The following is a 17922-nucleotide window of genomic DNA, read 5'->3' as shown; positions in this document are numbered from 1 at the left end:
AGCTGTGAGACACCCTTTGAGCCCAGGAATTCCAAGTCATTCTGAGCCATATCTCAAGACACCAAATCAAAGCGACAAAACACACAGAGAGCAACTGGGGATGTCTCATCTTTAATGGCTGAGAAGGCAAAGGGGAGATAAAGGAAGTAGGCAGGGTGGGATGGGGAGAGGGTCCTCATAAGGACCTCCTGTCCCTGAGGTCATGAGGCTTGTCACCTTTGCCTATTCCTGCCTAAACCCCAGAGCTGTCCCTGTCCACTTTCATGCATGTTAGTGGTCCCTCCCTGACCAGGGATCAGTCAGCTCTAACTTGTCAGCATGGTTTGTGCTGAAGTGCCCTGCATCTGCTTTTAAGGACCAGATGTTGGACAGGCGTGTCCAAGGATCTCTGTCCAAGCACATAGGCAAACCCCGGCACTTTGTCTATAAAGGCAAGAGGGTAAGGAGTTCAAGACCAGCTTCCGCTATGTGGCAAATTTGCAGGCCGCCTCTGGTTACTGAGGATCCTGCCTAACCAGCAACGGTGCCCCTCCCCCACAAGGCGGGGCCGGGTGGGGGGAAGACCAAGTTGTTGATTTTCCGGAATTTTGCAATGGGTTCATCATTGTGTTGGTAATTTGAAGTTGAAATAGGATTGGCCACAGTGGGATTGCTTGCACCACGACGATTGGCAGTGTTATAAATAAAAACTCCTCACCACCCCAGTTCAGTTAAATGGTTCCATGTTTACCCACACGTGTGAGGCTTTGTGAACTGGGGAATCCCAGGAACTAGAACCCTATTTGAGTCTTTCCTGATCCCATCCTCCTTACCACTGAGGGAAGGCAGGTGGCAGAAATAATGGGCCTTTGTGGGGGTGGTGACAGCTTCCCAGGCCATGCCCCAGAGCACAGCCCAATGGGTGGCACAGCCTTTCATATAAGTTATGGTTTCCACCTGCTGCCAGCCCAAGGGGTCTCCAGAAGAATCTGACATTAGGTCTCAGATGTTTATCTCTTGGCCTGAGGGTCCTCCTCTGAGCTGAGGCCATTGTAGTGCCCAGGTCTACCCTTCATCACCATGGGAACAAAAGCCTTCTAGTCACTCTGTGATACTGCTCCTGATCCAGGTAGTTAGCCTGGACTCTGCTGTGTCCTCTCTGGGCCTGCTTCTCCCTTAGACTCAAGAGGCTGAACCTCAGCCTAGGTACCTTGGCAGGAATGGCAGCAGTCTGCATGGGAGTCTGGTGGCATTACCTTTAAGATACATTTTTCCCAGCTCACACATACAAATGATTGGGGACTTTAGCGTCCTGTTACTTTTGGGACCACAAGACGAGTATCCTGAATCCCTGCCAAATGAGAGCTGCTGATGATCTTTAGCAGAGGACATCAACCCCTTGGAACAAGCCCTAGCTCTCTATAGCTCCTCTACATCAACTGGCGCCTGACTGAGCAGCTATAGACGGATGTCCTTAGTCTCGCTTCCAGCTGGTGTGGACTCTGTCCGTCTTGAGTCGTCACTGCTGATTGACAAATCTTTCCTCACAGTGTCAGTTCTGTTAGGCCTGTGCAGGCCCAGCTTGCGACGAGCCTGTGGGCTGGGGGTAGGTTCTGTGGCTGGCTTGGCATCTCGGGCAAAGCGGACCAGTCTCTGCCCTGCCAGGAAGTAGAGCACAGGGTCAAGGCAACTGTTGGCGCTGGCCAGTGGCCGGGTGATCTTATATGCCATGTTGATGGCGTTAAGGGTGTGGCAACTGAGGTCAAGTGATCGGAAGGAGTAGTAGAGGGTGCGGGTCACGTGGAAAGGCAGGAAGCAGAGGGCGAAGACGGCGAGTACCAAGGCGATGGTGCGCACAGATTTGCGCTTGGCCCGAGGCAGGCCTGTGGTCCCATAAGCCGGTTTGAGCAGCCGCCGAGCCATGAGCACGTAACAGACCAGGATGATGGAAAAGGGCACAGCAAAAAGCAGACCCAGCATGACGGAGCTGTAAGCCACAAACTGGCTAAAGAGCTCTCGGGCCGAGGTGTCGTGGCAGGTGATGCGTGTCCCCCGCACGCTGGTGGTGACGAAGTAGAGTACTGGTGCCTGGCAGGCCAGCACCAGCGCCCACACAACCGCAGCCACCCGGCGGGCATAGCGGGCACGGCCCCAGCGCAGGGAGTGCAGAGGGCGCAGGACCCCCAGGCACCGGTGCACGCTGATGCAGGTGAGGAAGAGGATGCTGCAGTAGAGGTTGGTGTAGAAGAGGAAACGCACCAGCTTGCAGAGCACTGTGCTAAATGGCCAGTGGTCACCCTGGGCGTAGTAATAAACCAGCAGCGGCAGGGAGGCTGCGTAGAGAGAGTCAGAAACTGCCAGGTGAAACATGTAGGTGGTGGAGGCGTTCCAGGTCTTGAGGCGGCACAGGAAGATGTAGAGAGCCACGACGTTCAGGCACAGCCCGAGCACGCACACCACACCGTAGGACACGGGCAGCAGCACATACTTGAAGTCCTCGTTGAAGCGGCATTTGTAGCCCAGTTCGTCCCCCTCCCAGGTGCCATTGATGGTGCTATTCCAGGAGTCCAGGTCTGCTGCCATTGCTCTGCAGGAAAAGGAGGTGTGGAAACAGAGCTGTCATGACTGGGCTCAAAGCAGGAAGGGGCTTGCTAAGATTTGCCTAAGGCTGGAGGTATAGCTTGGTGATCGAACGCTTCCTTGGCATGCAGAAGATCCTGAGTTCATATTTCATCAACACACGTACTAAAGATTTGCCTAAGTCAGATGGAGCGACCGGCGCCTATACGCCTAACGCTTAAGAGGTAGAGATAGGAAAATTGTGAGTTGAAGCCTTGCTTGGGCAGCCTGGGCTACGTAGTAAGCAAGACCCCGTTTGAAAAACAAACAGAACAAAACCCAAAGACCACCATCATCATCAACAACAACAAAAACTTGTTTACCCAAATCATTACCCAAATCAAGCCCCCTCCTCCCCAAAAAATAGGGTTTCTGTGGGTGTAGCCCTGGCTGTCCTGGAACGGAACTCATTCTGTGGACCAGACTGGCTTTGGACTCCCAGTGATCCACCTGCCTCTGTTTCTTGAGTACTGGAATCAAAGGTATGCACCACCACCATCCAGCTCCAAATCAAGACTTGTCATGCGACCTGAACCACCCCCACCCCTGCACCCAGAATCTCCTAAAGCCCCAGAAACTTGTGAGACCCACGAAAACCAACATCACATAATTCTAGCTGCACAACAGGATGAGCAAACAGTAGCCTAAGGGCTGACTTATCCGTCAGCCCACCAGTCTGTTTTTGTAGACACTCTCTTGGAACACAACCACGCCTATCTGCTGAGTTGAGCAATTCTGACCAAGACCACATGGTCTTCAATGTCTAAAAAAATGTACCCTTGAACCCGATGATCCCCCTTGCTCTAAACCCCTGGATCCAAGACTGAGGACTCAGAGGCTTGGAACAGAGATCTGAGGGTTCCGGAAGGGTATAATTTTAGATTATAGGAAGTGACCTCAAGATTGACCTCAATATTGCTGCACCCAAGTGCCCACTGCCCACTGAGCTTCTCTGGTCTGCACATTCAGCATGCCTGAGTCCTCATGAACTCTCAGCTTTAAAATTCATCCTCTAGTCTCTGGGGACTGGAGAATTTGCAACATCATCAGTTTCTTGTGCAACTTTCTTCTTAGATTTTTAACTTTTATCTTCTGTACACAAATGTTTTGTTTGTGTCTATATCTGTGCACCAAGTGTGTGCCCGGTGCCTGCAAAGGTCAGGGGATTTACCAGAACTGAACCTATGGAAACTGGCAAGCTCTCTGTGGGTACTGGTAACAGAACCCTAGTCCTCTGTAAAAGCTGCAAGTGCTCCTAGCCACCAATATGTCTCTCTAGCCCTTGTTCAACTGTTTTGCTTTGTTTTGTTGAGGCAGGGTTTCTCCATGTAGTCCTGCCTGTCTGGAATTCCCTCTGAAGAGGAGGCTGGCCTCAAACTCACAGAGACCCACCTGCCTCTGCTTCCCAAGTTCTGGCATTAAAGATGTGTGCCACCACTGCCTGACTCAGCTTTTTAAAGACGCATTACTGCTATATTCTGGTACTTTCTAAATCTGCAGACAACAATCCTGTTCTCCTGTGAGGGGACAACAAGATGGGGCAGTGACCTTCCTGGAGAGCCCAGGGGAGTCTTGGGTTGCTGGGATTAGGGAAGGAGGGAGGTTTCTTTGGAGGAGTAAGTTTAGCTCTCCTGGGCCTTCTCTGGTACCTTCTGCACTGGATGCATTTCCACCATCTTTGTGTCTCGTACTTTGCCCCTGTTTACAGAGCCTGACCAGCCAGCGGACGACAAGTGCCTGGAGGGCAGGCGGCCATCTCTCGCCCTCTCTGCATTCCATCCTGTGGTCACTAAGAGCTCTTTCAGATCAGGGTGAGGAGGCCCACACCTGCCATTCCAGCACTCAGGAGGCCAAGGCAGAAACAGGAGTTTGAAGCAGTGCAGTGTGTGTGTGTGTGTGTGTGTGTGTGTAAAATGACTCAGCCAGTAAAGACACCTGCTGCCAAGACTAACGACCCGAGGTCAAGGCAAGGAGCCCATGCGGTAGAAGGAGAGACTCTACCAAGTGGTCCTCTGACCTTCACATGCGTGCCGTGGCACATGTGCCCCACGGACATACACAAAGTAAGCAAGCAAGGGACATCACAGATATGAAGTACACACATGACAAAGAAAATGACATCTTCTTGGGCTAGAGTAGAAAAGTTTTATCCAAAGGGGCCTAAGGCAAGACTTGACCTAATACCACATGATAAGTAGTGAATAATCAACTTCTTTTACCTTCATTTTCCTGAGCTAATAATTCAGTATGGTTACAGAGAGCGAGATTGTGTGGCCAAATCTTATTTTATTAGACAGATTCAAAATACATTTTAAAAGCTTTGATTTTACATATATGAATGTCTTGCTTGCGTGTATGTACCTATGTACATGTGTGTGCCTAATGCCTGTAGAGATCCGAAGGCAGGTTAGGTCCCCTGGAACTAGAATTGGGGTTGGTTGTGAGCCACCATGTGGGTGCTGGGTCCTCTACAAGAGCAGCAATTACTCTTAACCACGGGGCCACGCTTCAGCTCAGAAATGTAAAACTGTATGCCTGGGTTTTTGCCCGGGTATCCGTGTGCCGTGTCATGCAGACTGAAGCAGGCACCTGGCTTTCTGGAACTGGAGCTACAAATGGTTGTGAACCACCAAGTGGGAACCGAACCTGGATCTTCTGCAAGAAAACTGCCAAGCCATCTCCCCAGCCCCAAGAAATCATAAAGTTAGCAACAAAAGTGTTTTTTTAAACTGCAGCGTTCCTCCTCTGGAAGCACCGTAGGGAATTCTTTGTTTACTTTTCCATAATAGATCTACATTCTCTCTGTCTAAAGGGAAGCAAAGCAAAAGTGACAATGACATCACTCTCAGCTGCAGAATGGTCGTGCCAAACCTCCCCCTCAGGGGGAGCTCTGCACCACTGGAGAAAGGGAGCGGCTTCTAATCCATGAACCCCCATCGCTGCATGGCTGCTTCATTCCTGCCCATTACCGCTCTCTAGTCAAGGACATGGCCTGCTGTAACTTGCCCGTGGAATCTATGACACTAAAGGGCAGGGTGGAACTTCCTTGTCCCCAGAACCAAGAAGCTTCCCTTTCCACCTGTTTTAAGACATCCTGGCCTCTGCCTTCCAAGCCAGCTGGGAACTCTATCATAATGGCCCTGTTCCAGACGGATGCTGTCTGTCCTCTCCTTCCCTGGGCCAACCCACTAGCATGAAAAGCCCGTCTGGCTAACCCTCAGACCTCTCCCTTAGCATCAATTAGTGATCTCGGCTCCACGGGGACTGCTCCGTCTGAGTCGGTCACTGGTACCCTCACACTGGCTGGCTCTGCTATGCCCAGTTCTTGCTGGCTGTGTCCCCAAAACTCCCAGTTTGCTGGAGAAGTGAACCAACCCGTCTAGGCCTCATTATCTTTGTTAAGTTCCCAAGAGCCTTTCCAGAACTATCCTTTTCAGACACATTCCACCCATTTCTCAGGAGTCTCTATCGCTGACACCTCAGTTCACCAGTCTCCCAAGCCTTTTCTCCAGCCTGGTGGTAATCTGTCCTTCTACTCCATCTTTTACGTATTTCTTTGACGGATGGACCCATGTGATGATTGTTTCTGTACCTGTCGTTCAGCAGCAAGCAGCCCAACCTGCAAGCTGTTGTTGTGAGAAAGAAAGGATGAATGAACGGATGGGTAAATGATGCTCTGGAGGCCATGGGAACCCAGAGGAACTGAGCACAAGAGTCACGGGGCGCAGCCCACCCAAGCCCTTCTCCTGCCCCAGAGGGATCCTTACTTACCTCTTGTTCAACCCTGAAAGGACCTGGAGGACCTTGCTCTGCCCTTCTGGACCAGGGAAACAGTCTGGGAATGCATTCTAGGGACTGGTCAGCAGGCTAAGGCAACCCCATATTTCACTTGGCCCATCTATGGCTGAGTCTCACCAGTTTCATATCCTGCCGTCCCCTCTGCTACCATCCTGTTCAGTGGGGGACCGGATTAGGTCCAAGCAACTCCCACACCGCAGCATTCAGTTCTGGTAAATAGCTACACAAGCTGTTTGTTTTGGTTATACTGGAAGGAATTGGAAACACTAAACTTGACACCCAGGGCTGTGTGGCTCCAGAACCTGGGATAAAGGAGCAGAGCAGGGTCCCTGCCTCGGGTCCCATTGATGTAAGCAGACATCAGTGCACACACACACAACGTGCCCAGCCTCCCAGCCAGCGGACCCGTCTCACACACCTGGACCTGATCAGCTCCTGCTCTTGGTGTGGCCAGGGTGCTCAGCGCCTGCTCCACTTCTTCACTCAAATATGCCCAAGCCTGGACCAGCTACTGGAACTGAGGCAGGAAACAGGAAGAACAGGTTCCCGGGCCTGGGTCCCCGCCCAGCCTCAAGCATTTTTCAAGGCAAGCAGCTGCCTGGAGGACCCCTGCAGACACCCAGAGATGAAGAAGCAAATGTGGGCTCAGACTCTGTCAGCTGGGCCATGTTCTCTCTCTCTCCCCCTCCTACGGATTGCCTCCTCTTCTTTAACTGTGGCCCCAAAGAAGCCAAGAGGAGACCCGGTATGCTTGCCTGGTCACAATGCCCTCTCACACCCACACACTCTGCTATATCCCTGCTAGCTCATATGTTCCAGGAAAGGGCTGTTCATAGTCCCCCTCTCTGGCACCCCCTTTCACAGGAAGGAGGCATTGTGGAAGATCTCCCCTGGTATCTTGCAGACAGACCTGAGCCAAGTCTCCAGTGTATCTTCCCTTGGTCCTGGTTCTGCACTTTAGCCCCACAGCAGAAAACGGTCAACACCCTCTTGGCCCAGTATATACTGCACATGAATGCTAGCATATCTTTGTCTAGGATAGGTGTTGTACCGGCTGGTTTTGTGTCAACTTGACACAAGCTGGAGTTATCACAGAGAAAGGAGCCTCAGTTGAGGAAATGCCTCCATGAGATGCAGCTGTAAGGCATTTTCTCAACTAGTGATCAAGGAGGGAGGGTCCAGCCCATTGTGGGTGGTGCCATCCCTGGGCTGGTAAACCTGGGTTCTATAAGAAAGCAGGCTGAGCAAGTGAGTAAGTAACATCCCTCCATGGCCTCTGCATCAGCTCCTGCTTGAGTTCCAGTCCTGACTTCCTTTGGTGATGAACAGTCATGCGGAAGTGTAAGCTGAATAAACCCTTTCCTCCCCATCTTGCTTCTTGGTCATGATGTTTACGCAGGAGTAGAAACCCTGATTAGGACAGGGGTCTAACTAGAGTCCCTGCCTCCTCACTCCACATTTAGATATTCCTCCATATGAGTTATAAATGCACACATGCACCACACCTGAACACACAGATACAAATGCACATAGACACCCAGAGCACACATTTCCACACTCCTTTGTACATGCAGGGGACATACTGACACAGTCTAGATGGGGCCTGGTACAGCCTCGGGAAGCTACATATGCTGAATCCCCACTTGATGGAAGAGGAAACCCAAGGACAGAGCTGAGCTGGGAACCCCTCACACACAGTAGGCACAGGGCATTTGACATTTTCCAGAGAGAGAGGATAGCTATCTGCCTAGCGGAAGGAACCCTCTGTGTGGGCAGGTACTAGTACCTACTAGAAGCTTCCAGAATAGTTTCCGTTTCTTTTGATGGAAAGCTATACATTTGAGCTATACATCTCAGGCTGATCTCACTGTGTAGCTGGATGAACTTTACTTTGTGATTCTTCTACTGAGACAGACAGACAGACAGACACAGACACACACACACCACACACACACACACACACACACACACACACACACAGCTTGCTTTGTTCCGTGCTCGGGACTGAAGCATGATAGGCTAGTGCTGTACCACTGAGCTATGCTTCTGGCCCCATGAATATCTTCTCCCATCTGTTCACTGTCTCAACAGTGGGGGAGTAGAGCCCCTAAGATCAAGGTTACGGTGTAATCATAGGAGAGCAGGAAGAGATGGGTGCCTGCGGGAAGAGGACCAAGAGTGGGCCTGGGAAGTGCATCCGGCCTCTGATGACTTGGTTCACCCAGCCCTGGCATCTTAGGCTGACATGGTCCAGACTATGAGTTGCTATCTGGCTGTCTGCTCAAGGTCTTTGTGGCAAGATGAAGGGGCCCCCCTTTTCACCTTGCCTCACCCAGGTATATTCCCTGAGGTCTGTCCTGAGGAGGTGCCTAAACAACCAGCTAAGGCAGAGCACGAGACTTTCCAAAAGGGCCTCTGCCATCCCTCTAGGTTGCCCTGTTAATTTTCCACCCCATCAGATGCCTACCACTCACCAGGTCCTACCTGTTCAACCAGTGCAGCTCCTTAGATGTGCCTTTATGCCTTTTGCCTAATGCAGACATAAGGTTAACCTTTCCCTACACCCTTTGCCCAGTGCAGAAATAAGCTAACCTTTCCCTATGCCCTTTGCCTGACGCATGCACAGGGCCAACCTTTCCCTCTGAACCACTCAGCACCCTCTTTGCAGCAGTCCTCACTTCTCTCTGCCCTGCCTTTCCAGCCTTAACTCTCCAGTCACATTGTCTTCTTGATGCCCATCTTTGATCACATGACCATCTTGAGCTCAAACTTTCCATAGCTCCCTAGTACGGTCAGGTTAACATCCAGGATCCTCAGCTGTGCCCTCGAGGTCCTAGCTGAACTGGTTCCTGCCACCCTACTAGAAGACTTGCCACCTTCAGCTTCTCCTGTACCCTCCTGTATCAGTACAACTGAAGCAGCCACGTTGTTCCATCTCATTCAGCTTCCCTGATTTTCTGCCCACCATCTGTCTCCCCTCGAGAGCTGAGCATTCTCTGTAACCATTTCTGTGTTAGGAGGCTTCATAAACCTCTTCATATTTAATCTGGAGGTTCCCACAGGCTAAAAAACTTCCCAGGGCCACAAAAGCAGTAAACAGCAGAGTTCTGCTGTGCCCCCCGACCACCACCTCCTACCCTGCAAGGTCCAAGTTCCATTCCCAGGGAGACCTCTGCCCATTCATCTTTGGCTCCAAACTCCCAAGCTCTGGCTTTGGAGAGCAGAGGAGGTTCCAACCATCAGAACCAGGGATGGACTCTTCAGAACTTCCCAACTGCAATGAAGCCAAGATGTACCCATTTCTCAGATTAAAAAACTGAGACCAAAAATGAGGAAGCTCAAGGTCTCACTTAAGACCCCTAGAGAGTCAAAGGCAGAGCCAAGCCCAGTGGGTAAAGACCCTTCCCCTTCTCTGGCCCTTCCGACCCCCTGCTTCTTTCTCAGGAGTCCCAGGCTAGAGAGTCTAAAGCCAAGAGGAGGAAGCGGCTGCAACTAGGCTGGCAACGGAATTTCCTGGGTGGTTAGACAACATTCCAGTTCCTCCGTGAGGGTGGCTCTGGAATGTGCCACCTGCTAGGCTGGTGGACCCTGTCCAACCTGGCAGGGGAGAGTGCTCTATCACACCCCAGAGACCCCTGCTACCCACCTGCCTTTATCAGGAAGAGATTTTTGAGAAGGAAACTGAGCACCTGAACTTAAAACAGCATGAGGAGGCAGGAGAGAGAACAGGATGGACCGGAAATCTGCCCTGCCCTTCTCAGCCGTTGGTCGGACAGGGCTGTCAACCCCGTAGCCCACATGTGGCTCTCTTTCTAATGAAACAGAACTTGCTTGTGAGCTGTTGAGATAGTTGAATAAAAAAGTCACACAATGGGCTGGAGAGGTGGCTCTGCTCTTCCAGAGGTCCTGAGTTCAAATCCCAGCACCCAGATGGTGGCTCACAACCATCTGTAATGGGATCTGACGCCCTCTTCTGGTGTGTGTGAAGACAGCTACAGTGTACTTACATATAGTAAATAAATAATTTTAAAACATCACACTTTGCAGAGTAATAAGAGAGGAGGTTGCTGTGTAGGGCAGAAACAGGAAGGATGGGGTACCCCTAAAGATGGGCAGGACAAGTATTACAGGAGAGACTACAGTGGCAAGGGTACAGCCAGGCTGACCTAAGATCACACTCCTAGTCCCATCCTCGGGGTGGGGGTGGGGGTGGGTTACTGGGTTGGGGGTTGGGGATGAGGGCAAGGGGTAGCGGTCTCCAGAGCCCTCCGCATTCCCTTTTGTCCCCAGGATTGCCCCTGTGCAGATTACCTGCTGGCTTTACAATTACATTCTTTCCTAATCTCAAGACGTTCACTGGCAAGGTCAGAGAGGCACACCCAGAAACAATGACAATCGGGGTGCCAGGCTTAAAGAAAGCCCAGGAGGCCCTGCTGGGAAAGGAGGCCCTGGTGGTCGGGGCACGGTTTCCTGGAGAAAAGATCACCTGACCTGTGGTTGGAAAGGTGAGTAGGCCTCACGTGGGTGGAGAGATGAGTAAGATGGCCTGAGCCACAAGCACCTCATGGCTGAGCAAAGTACAGGGTAACAGGATCAAGAAGTCACTGCCTGACCCCTCCCAAATGTCCTCCAAGGGGCTAGAGGACAGCAGCTCCTCTCAGCTGTGTCTGGTATATTAATTACCTCATGAGCATTGAGCACAGGGTCTACTCAGGGGTGACCTGTCATGGTATCAGATGGTGTGTGTGTGTGTGTGTGAATGTGTGTGTATATGTGTGTGAACTTGTGTATGTATGTGTGTGTGAAAGTGTGTGTGTGGTGAGTGTGTATATGTGTAAGTGCGAGTGTGTGAATGTGTAAGTGTAAGTGCAAGTGTAAGTGTACGAAAGTGTGTGTGTGTGTGTGTGTGTGTGTGTGTGTGTGTGTGGTATGAGGCCTCCCTTCTAGAAGGTACCTGTGCTCTACAGCACTTTTCCTAAACCTCCCAAGATCTCAGCTATGGGAGCCGCTCACTGAGGCTGAGACAGCACTGAGTGCTCCAAAGCTGAGCCTCCTGAGGAGAAAGGGCCTACCTCACCAGGGCGGGACTCCAAACCGCCAGTCCTAAGTGCGAGCTCAGCTGTGCAGCACAGAACTTCAGAGTTGGGCTGAATGGACTCGGAACCACAAGGTCCCAGACTCCACCCCAGCCAACCACACCTTCATCTTTTCAGTGAGGTTTAGTCTCCAACTCAGAGCCTGTTATCCTGTTCAGTCTGGATCCTAGTCAGATCCTGTCCCTGAGTGTAAGTTCCTACTGGTCAAACTGGAAGAGTCACACAGATCCACAGGGCAGTTCACTAAGAATGAATAAGACCTGGGAGTGATGGGGTGGGGTCTATGGGGAGCAGGATATGTACAGCCTTGACTTGCAGGCAGCAACGCTGGATTCTAGGATCCTACAACACTGCTCATCATGGTGCCTGGCTCTGCAGAGAGACAGGGGTCGTGGTCCAAGCTGTGATCACGTCTGGGAGGAAGCAGAAAGCATCCAGCTTATAAAATGCGTGAATCCGGGCATACATCACAGGATGCACAAGAGGCCATAGGACAGAAACGGTCTCCTCAGAGTGCTTTTGGGATACTCAGGCCAGATGCTCTCGGAGTCTAACCTCACGAGTGCCTGAATCCTTTGCCTGCTGAAGCAGGTGCCGTGTCCAAAGTTATGTTTCCTGTGGCCCCCCAAAAACCTTCCCAGAACCTCAGGAGTTTTCGCTCAGAGTGACACAATCATTAACCCACAGTCCTAAGAGCCATGAAGCACCAGCAAACACCTACCAATGCCTTTACAAGCGTGGCTTCAGAGAGTGAACTCTTCCAGGAACCCCGAGGAGTGCCTGGTCAAGCTTTGGGGGAAAGACCCAGGGATGGATAGGTCATTTTGGGAGATCTGACCATATCCAAAAAGGAGCCAAGGGACTAGGAACTCAGGGTCGGAGATACAGGAGATACACCGAGATACATTGTATCTTGGGGAGGTGGTCAGCGTCAGGTTCCCTAGGGAGCGGGACCTTAGTAGATAACCAGGGGTTGGGAAGAAGACAGAGATGAGAAGGGAGAAAGCCCAAGCCAAGACTCAGTTGAGGAAGTGCCAGTAGGTCACGAGTGGCAGGTTTGGAGGGAGGGATAGGTGGCATGGAATGTGTGGGGGCCAAGGAATTCATTTGAAAGGGCTCAAATGCCAAGCTGAAAGCTTATTCTCCAGATTAAGAAGGGAAGGCATTCTCAGAGTTTACAAAGATAATACAGCATAGAAAGTGATTAGCACCAGGGAGCTTGGAGGAGAGGGGACCCCTGTACTTATAATGATCCAGGCAGAAAAACTAACATTTCCCTTCAGGACTCCCTGCCAGCCTTCTTCCCAATCCAAGCACAGGATTGTCCAAAGTCTGTTCCAAATTGAACTGGCTGCTGGGAACCCTTCAGGAAACTGTGTCCATACAAACTCGAAGGAGCCTAGTGCTCAGGCCTCTCTTCTTCAGTGGCAGGGATAGGACACGAAAATGGAGGATCCAGTTGGGCCCAAGGGGGTCCGGGATGTCACTCTCTGCATCAGGGAACCTTGCTACTCATTCTATACCAAGATTGAGGCATGCCTTTGCGTCTGGGTGACAGGGCAATAGAGGAGCCATTTTCTCTCTTGAGACTGAAGGACTAGGGTGTAGCTCAGTTGGTAGAATGTTTACCTAGAATGCAGGAAGCCCTTGGTTTGATTGCCAGCACCAGATGTAATGGGTGCATGCCTACAAGCCCAGCGTTCAAGAGGTGGAGGCAGAAGGATTAGAAGTTTAAGATCATTCTACAGACTGAGTTCAAGGCCAGCCTAGGCTATATAAGACCCTGTCTTGGGGCAGAGGGACCTACTATGGTGGCTTTTCATGAATCAAGGCCTTTCTCTTCTGAATACTCACAGCACCTGGTCGCTCAGTTCCCAGCTACTCCCTGTCACCTGCTATGTGCCCCATCTCTGCCGGATGATAAGGACAGGGTGAGAAAGAAATTGCTGAACCGACTTCTCTAGAGATTAAGGAGGGTCTTGCATCCATGTTCTTCCCATTAGGCTCTTCCCATGGCTTAGGGACCCAAAGGCGCCCCAGGAGGAGAGTATGGGCTAAAGGGTGCACGGACAGACCTGAGGAAGGCAGCTGGGAGAGAGAAGAGATGCGTCAGAGGGTACTTCTTACTCAGCAGGTCAGCAAGATCTTCCTGCTCCTGTGAGCAGACCTTGGGATAATGGTGGTTATCCTGTAAATAGGCCACAAGAAAGGCCCAAAGAAAGGCTCCTGGGGGCAGCCAGGCATGACGGTGCTTGCCTTTAATCCCAGAGCTCCAGAGTTAGGCTTTGGGCATATCTCTGTGAGTTGGGGGTCAGCCTGGTCCATAGAGTGACTTCTAGGACATAGAGTGAGACACTATAGTTTTCAAACTCCCCTCAGCCTAGAAAGCTCATCCTGAAGCTTTGGCCCTGGGCAGGGAGGCCTCAGCTGGGACAGGTAAGCAGGAGTTCTGGGTTTTATGTGGCTTTGTGACCTTAGACAAGGCATTCTCCAAGGCTCTATTTTCTGATCTACAAAATAAAGTTCCTTTCTCATGGGGCCTTTAGGGGGATAAGATGAGGGATTTTTATAAACTGTAACAAGTAACAATTCAACAGCACTCCAATAGTAGCATAAGCATCTGTAGTTAAAAAGAAAGATTACAGCTAGGGAATTAAAGAACTCCTAAGGATGTCACCTAAGAGGCCTTGGTGACATCCTCACACACTCATCTGGGGTAGGTGGGCAGGAGGGGTCCTAGAAGGCCACAACCTCACTCTACATCTAGGCAGTTTCTGAGGAGTACTAAGTATGCAACCTGCCCATCTCCTCAGAACCCAGGAGAATCCAAAGCACAGAGAAGTGGGGCAGGCCCCACTCGAAGAGGATGACGGCTCAGAGAATCTCCTTTCCCCCACGCCCACCCACTGCGGCCCCAGCCTGATCTTCAAAATCCACTATTCCAAACTTGATCCAAAACAAGGCTGCTGACCCAGGGACTCTGGGGATGCCATCTGAGAACAGCAGTCACCTAGCCCTGTAAATCTCCAAACTGGAAAGGCTAGTTCCCAGAAGGATCTACACTTAGGTCTAGCTTCTGGAGATCAGTAACACACACACACACACACACACACACATGCACACACAAACACACACACACTATATAGCCCTAGTGATGTGGACACTGTCTTTCTTCTGCCTGACCCTTCCTACAACACCACCTGGCAGATTTAAAGTTTCCAGACAGATTAAAGTCTTAACTGTCCTTATATGAAACTGCACTCGTCATCTACACCCACCTCCCCACCCCACACTCCCCACTCCACTCCCCACCACTACTGCCACTGCCTCCCATACCTCTCCAACACCGAGAGGGCTACCCAGAGTGACTCTGGGGAGAGAGGAAAGAATGCAAGCGCAAAACGTCTCCAGGATTCCCGGGTCTCTTAGCGCACAGACATAAGCCTCAGGGGTACACACAGACTAAGAGTGAAACCATTCGCCCAGTAACACGCAGATTCCCCCAGTACGCTGGTAAACACACCAGGGTGTCACTCACCGAGATCCACGCTCTAGAGAAAACAAAGTTCAACAGTGCGCCGGCAGCCGGCTCTCACCGCCCAGTTTTGCGCAGTACAAGGGCTGGGAGCCGGGCCCTCGGGACAGAGTCACGTAATAGGCTCTCCCTGTTTGGCTCTGAGTCGACCGGCTCGCCCTTCCCCAGGCCGCACTTGGCGACCTCTCCCGGTGTCAGTTCCCCTCTAGGCGGCCCCCCTCACCTCCCTGTTGCGCTGGACCCCTCCAGGCTCCGCCGCCGCCGCGGTTCCTGGTGCCCGAGTCCCATGCCGAGCCCCATGTGCCTGGAAGAGCCTCGGTCCCCGCCCTACCCCGCCTGGCTCCGCACCCCATGGCCTGGCGGCGTGCAGGAGGGCGGGGCAGACTCTGGGCAGACGCCGGAGCCACCCCCAACCCTTCCAAACAGATGCTTCCAGTCTGCCACCCGCTTTGGGACGCGGTCAGTCAGTGTCGCTGCTGGTCAGCGTGTCCGAAACGGGCTGTTGATCAGAGAGAGGCGGAAGGTGACCGTCCTGACTTGAGCAGAGGCCACCTGCTTTGCTCACCGACTTTCAGAGACGCCCAGGTTCTACAAGGTTTGCTTGGTGCTGGTGTGGCTCCCGGCACTGCTCACCGATGGACCATTATACCGACCCGCAGCCTTCCCTCCGCTGCTGCTCCAGCCCGTCTCACTTACAAAGTGGATATGCTTTCGGACTGCTGGTACCAGGAGAAGTCTTTGCCAGTTTCACCACCTCTGTCTGCTTTTGCTTTTCCTTCAGGTCACCAGCGGGTCCCCGAAGTCCCGATTTAGTTTGATCTTTCATCTTGAACTGCCTCAGTTCTTCTCTCTGGCCTGCTCTGAAGACTTTCTGCAATCACAAACCCCATTCTGTCCCTGTCCTAGTTTGAGCACAAGAAGGCAAGGACCACATCAACCATCTCAACTGCTGACCTATGACTGGGTGGATGAGTGTCTGCCTCTTCCCATCTCTGACTCAGGAATCTATAGTGTAAGTTCTAGGCCACCTTTAGTACTAAAAGACACATCCAGGGACCCGTTTTCTATGAAACGAAGTCAGTCTTTTCAAGATCCTACTTCCCGTGTTCATCCAGCGAGTCTTCGGGTGACCAAATTAACAGACAAGTTCAGAATGGACCTTTTCCTATGGCCAGAGAGCCTGCTCTTTGTCCTAGGGCTGGAGGTCTTTTTAGCTGCCTATCAGGTGACTAGAGTCTGGCTCCCAGGCCCTGGAGGGGCCCAGAAAGGGTCCTGTCTGCAGCCTTGTCCAGAGAGGGAAGGGTGAACACTCAGAGCTGTGTGGCTGAGCCTCTCTTCAGCCTCCTGGGGCCCTTGAGCAGACACAAAGGCCCCTTGTCTAATCTCTGCTGGCTTTGGGATGCGGTGCAGGCAGCTACCAGAGACCCAGATCTCTCCACAGTCACACTTACGGCTTTAGAGTACTGGTGTGAGGGAAGTCTTTCTGTTTACTGAAATCCCAGATTTCTTTTCCACCTATCGCCCTTTTGAACCATCAGGTCTTTTGCAGTCACTGCTGCTTCCCTGAGGACCTAGGATTGATCCCAGCCTCTAGAAGGCCCACAGGCTGGACAGTGGGCAGTCTTGGACTTTCCACTTGCTGTGGTTCAGTTACTTTATAGCCAAAGAAACTACATTCCCAAGGTACATGACATCTGAGCTTTCATGTCAGGTGACCTAATAAGGCCCGAGTGTTCAGATTCAAGTCTTCCTTCGCTTTTCCCGAGTCTACTTTCTTTTTTGTTGTTTGTTTGTAGCTAGGATCTCCCTATGTAGGCCATGCTGGCCTTGAACTCACTATGTAAGTGATGCTGGCCTCATACTCACAACAGTCCTCCTGACTCAGCCTCTTCAGAGCTGATGTTCTAGGCATGGGCTGTCATCCCTAGCTCTTGGCTTTTCTGCACAATGCGCTACATACTCTTTTCTTGCTGTTCTGACTAAGTATCTTTATTTGGGGTCTTTGTCCATCCTCCTGATCTTCCTGAGTGAATATGTCCTCTCAGAAGAGTCTGGGAGGCTAGGTCCCCCCGACACTCAGATTTTATAAATCACCAAATCCAGCAGTCTTCCCTTCCCCCATCACTGCCCCCCAACACACACTATCTCGTTCCAGTTTGAGCATCTTTGCACTCATAGTTTTACTTGCTCAGAACTTGAGAGTTTAGAACCTATATTGATCCAGCCAGGAAATGGAAGCTCAGAGAGTCACGGTAAGTACCATATGCAGGCTAGAACAGCATTGAGGGCGTCTCCCTGAACCTCGGAGCCAAAGCAGGTTAATGGCAAGGCCCAGGCACTGTAATGGTCCCTATGACCTGCAATGATGTGGCAGGGGCAACTGCATTAGCAATAGAAGTTCAGGAGGGGACTGTCAAAACGCCAGCCCTGGCTCCCCCAGCCCACCTCACATTAGAAGGCTTCCTGTCTCTTCATCTTCGAGCAAGCATTTGTCTCCTGGCAAGCATCCCCATCTTACTTCTCTGACTGTTCATATCCCATGAGAAAACTCCCTACTCTGAGAATCCAAGATGCGGGTGTGGGAGTCCCTGCCTGGCCTAGCCTCTAACCCAATCCTCCAACCCTCCCTTATTGCTAGAATGGTGCCTCTGTCTCCCCTCATTGATGCTCTCTTGGGGCTTTCACTGCCCTCCAGGCAGCCCAGCTCCCCAGCCTCCTCTCCTACTTCCATTTAACCAGGCAGGATAAACCCTGAGTCCTCATTCACCTCCTACTGGGTGCTGGCCACTCCCTCTGCCCCCCTCCCGTTTCTCTGTGTTTGGCTGGCTCCTCTTGACTCCCAACTGCTGATCTTCTAAGACCTCCCCCAGATGTCATGCCTTTCAGCAGGGCTGT

The 17922-nt window shown here is 51.7% G+C and overlaps 1 protein-coding gene across 3 annotated transcripts; it reads right to left on the bottom strand.

Annotated features, from left to right (window-relative positions):
- Positions 1-101: 101 nt before the first annotated feature.
- Positions 102-15622, bottom strand: P2RY2 (purinergic receptor P2Y2). Of its 3 annotated transcripts, none has more exons than XM_080911378.1 (3): positions 15593-15622; positions 6815-7005; positions 102-2566 (listed from the first exon to the last, which is right to left on the bottom strand). In XM_080911378.1, the coding sequence occupies exon 3, from the start codon at positions 2560-2562 to the stop codon at positions 1438-1440; it is 1125 nt and encodes a 374-aa protein (XP_080767504.1). In that variant the 5' UTR covers positions 2563-2566; positions 6815-7005; positions 15593-15622; the 3' UTR covers positions 102-1437. The 3 variants fall into 3 exon arrangements, with proteins under 3 accessions (XP_080767504.1, XP_080767503.1, XP_080767505.1); XM_080911377.1 differs by lacking the exon at positions 15593-15622 and adding an exon at positions 15031-15313; XM_080911379.1 differs by lacking the exons at positions 6815-7005; positions 15593-15622 and adding an exon at positions 15031-15313.
- Positions 15623-17922: the final 2300 nt, after the last annotated feature.

This window comes from Micromys minutus (genome assembly GCF_963924665.1).
Source record: "Micromys minutus genome assembly, chromosome: 2".
Taxonomy (NCBI): Eukaryota; Metazoa; Chordata; class Mammalia; order Rodentia; family Muridae; genus Micromys; species Micromys minutus.
This window is presented reverse-complemented; position numbering and strand designations above follow the sequence as displayed.

What these genes read in the sequence shown, in the direction of transcription:
- P2RY2 (XM_080911378.1), bottom strand. Translation starts at nt 2,562, where the DNA reads ATGGCAGCAGACCTGGACTCCTGGAATAGCACCATCAATGGCACCTGG.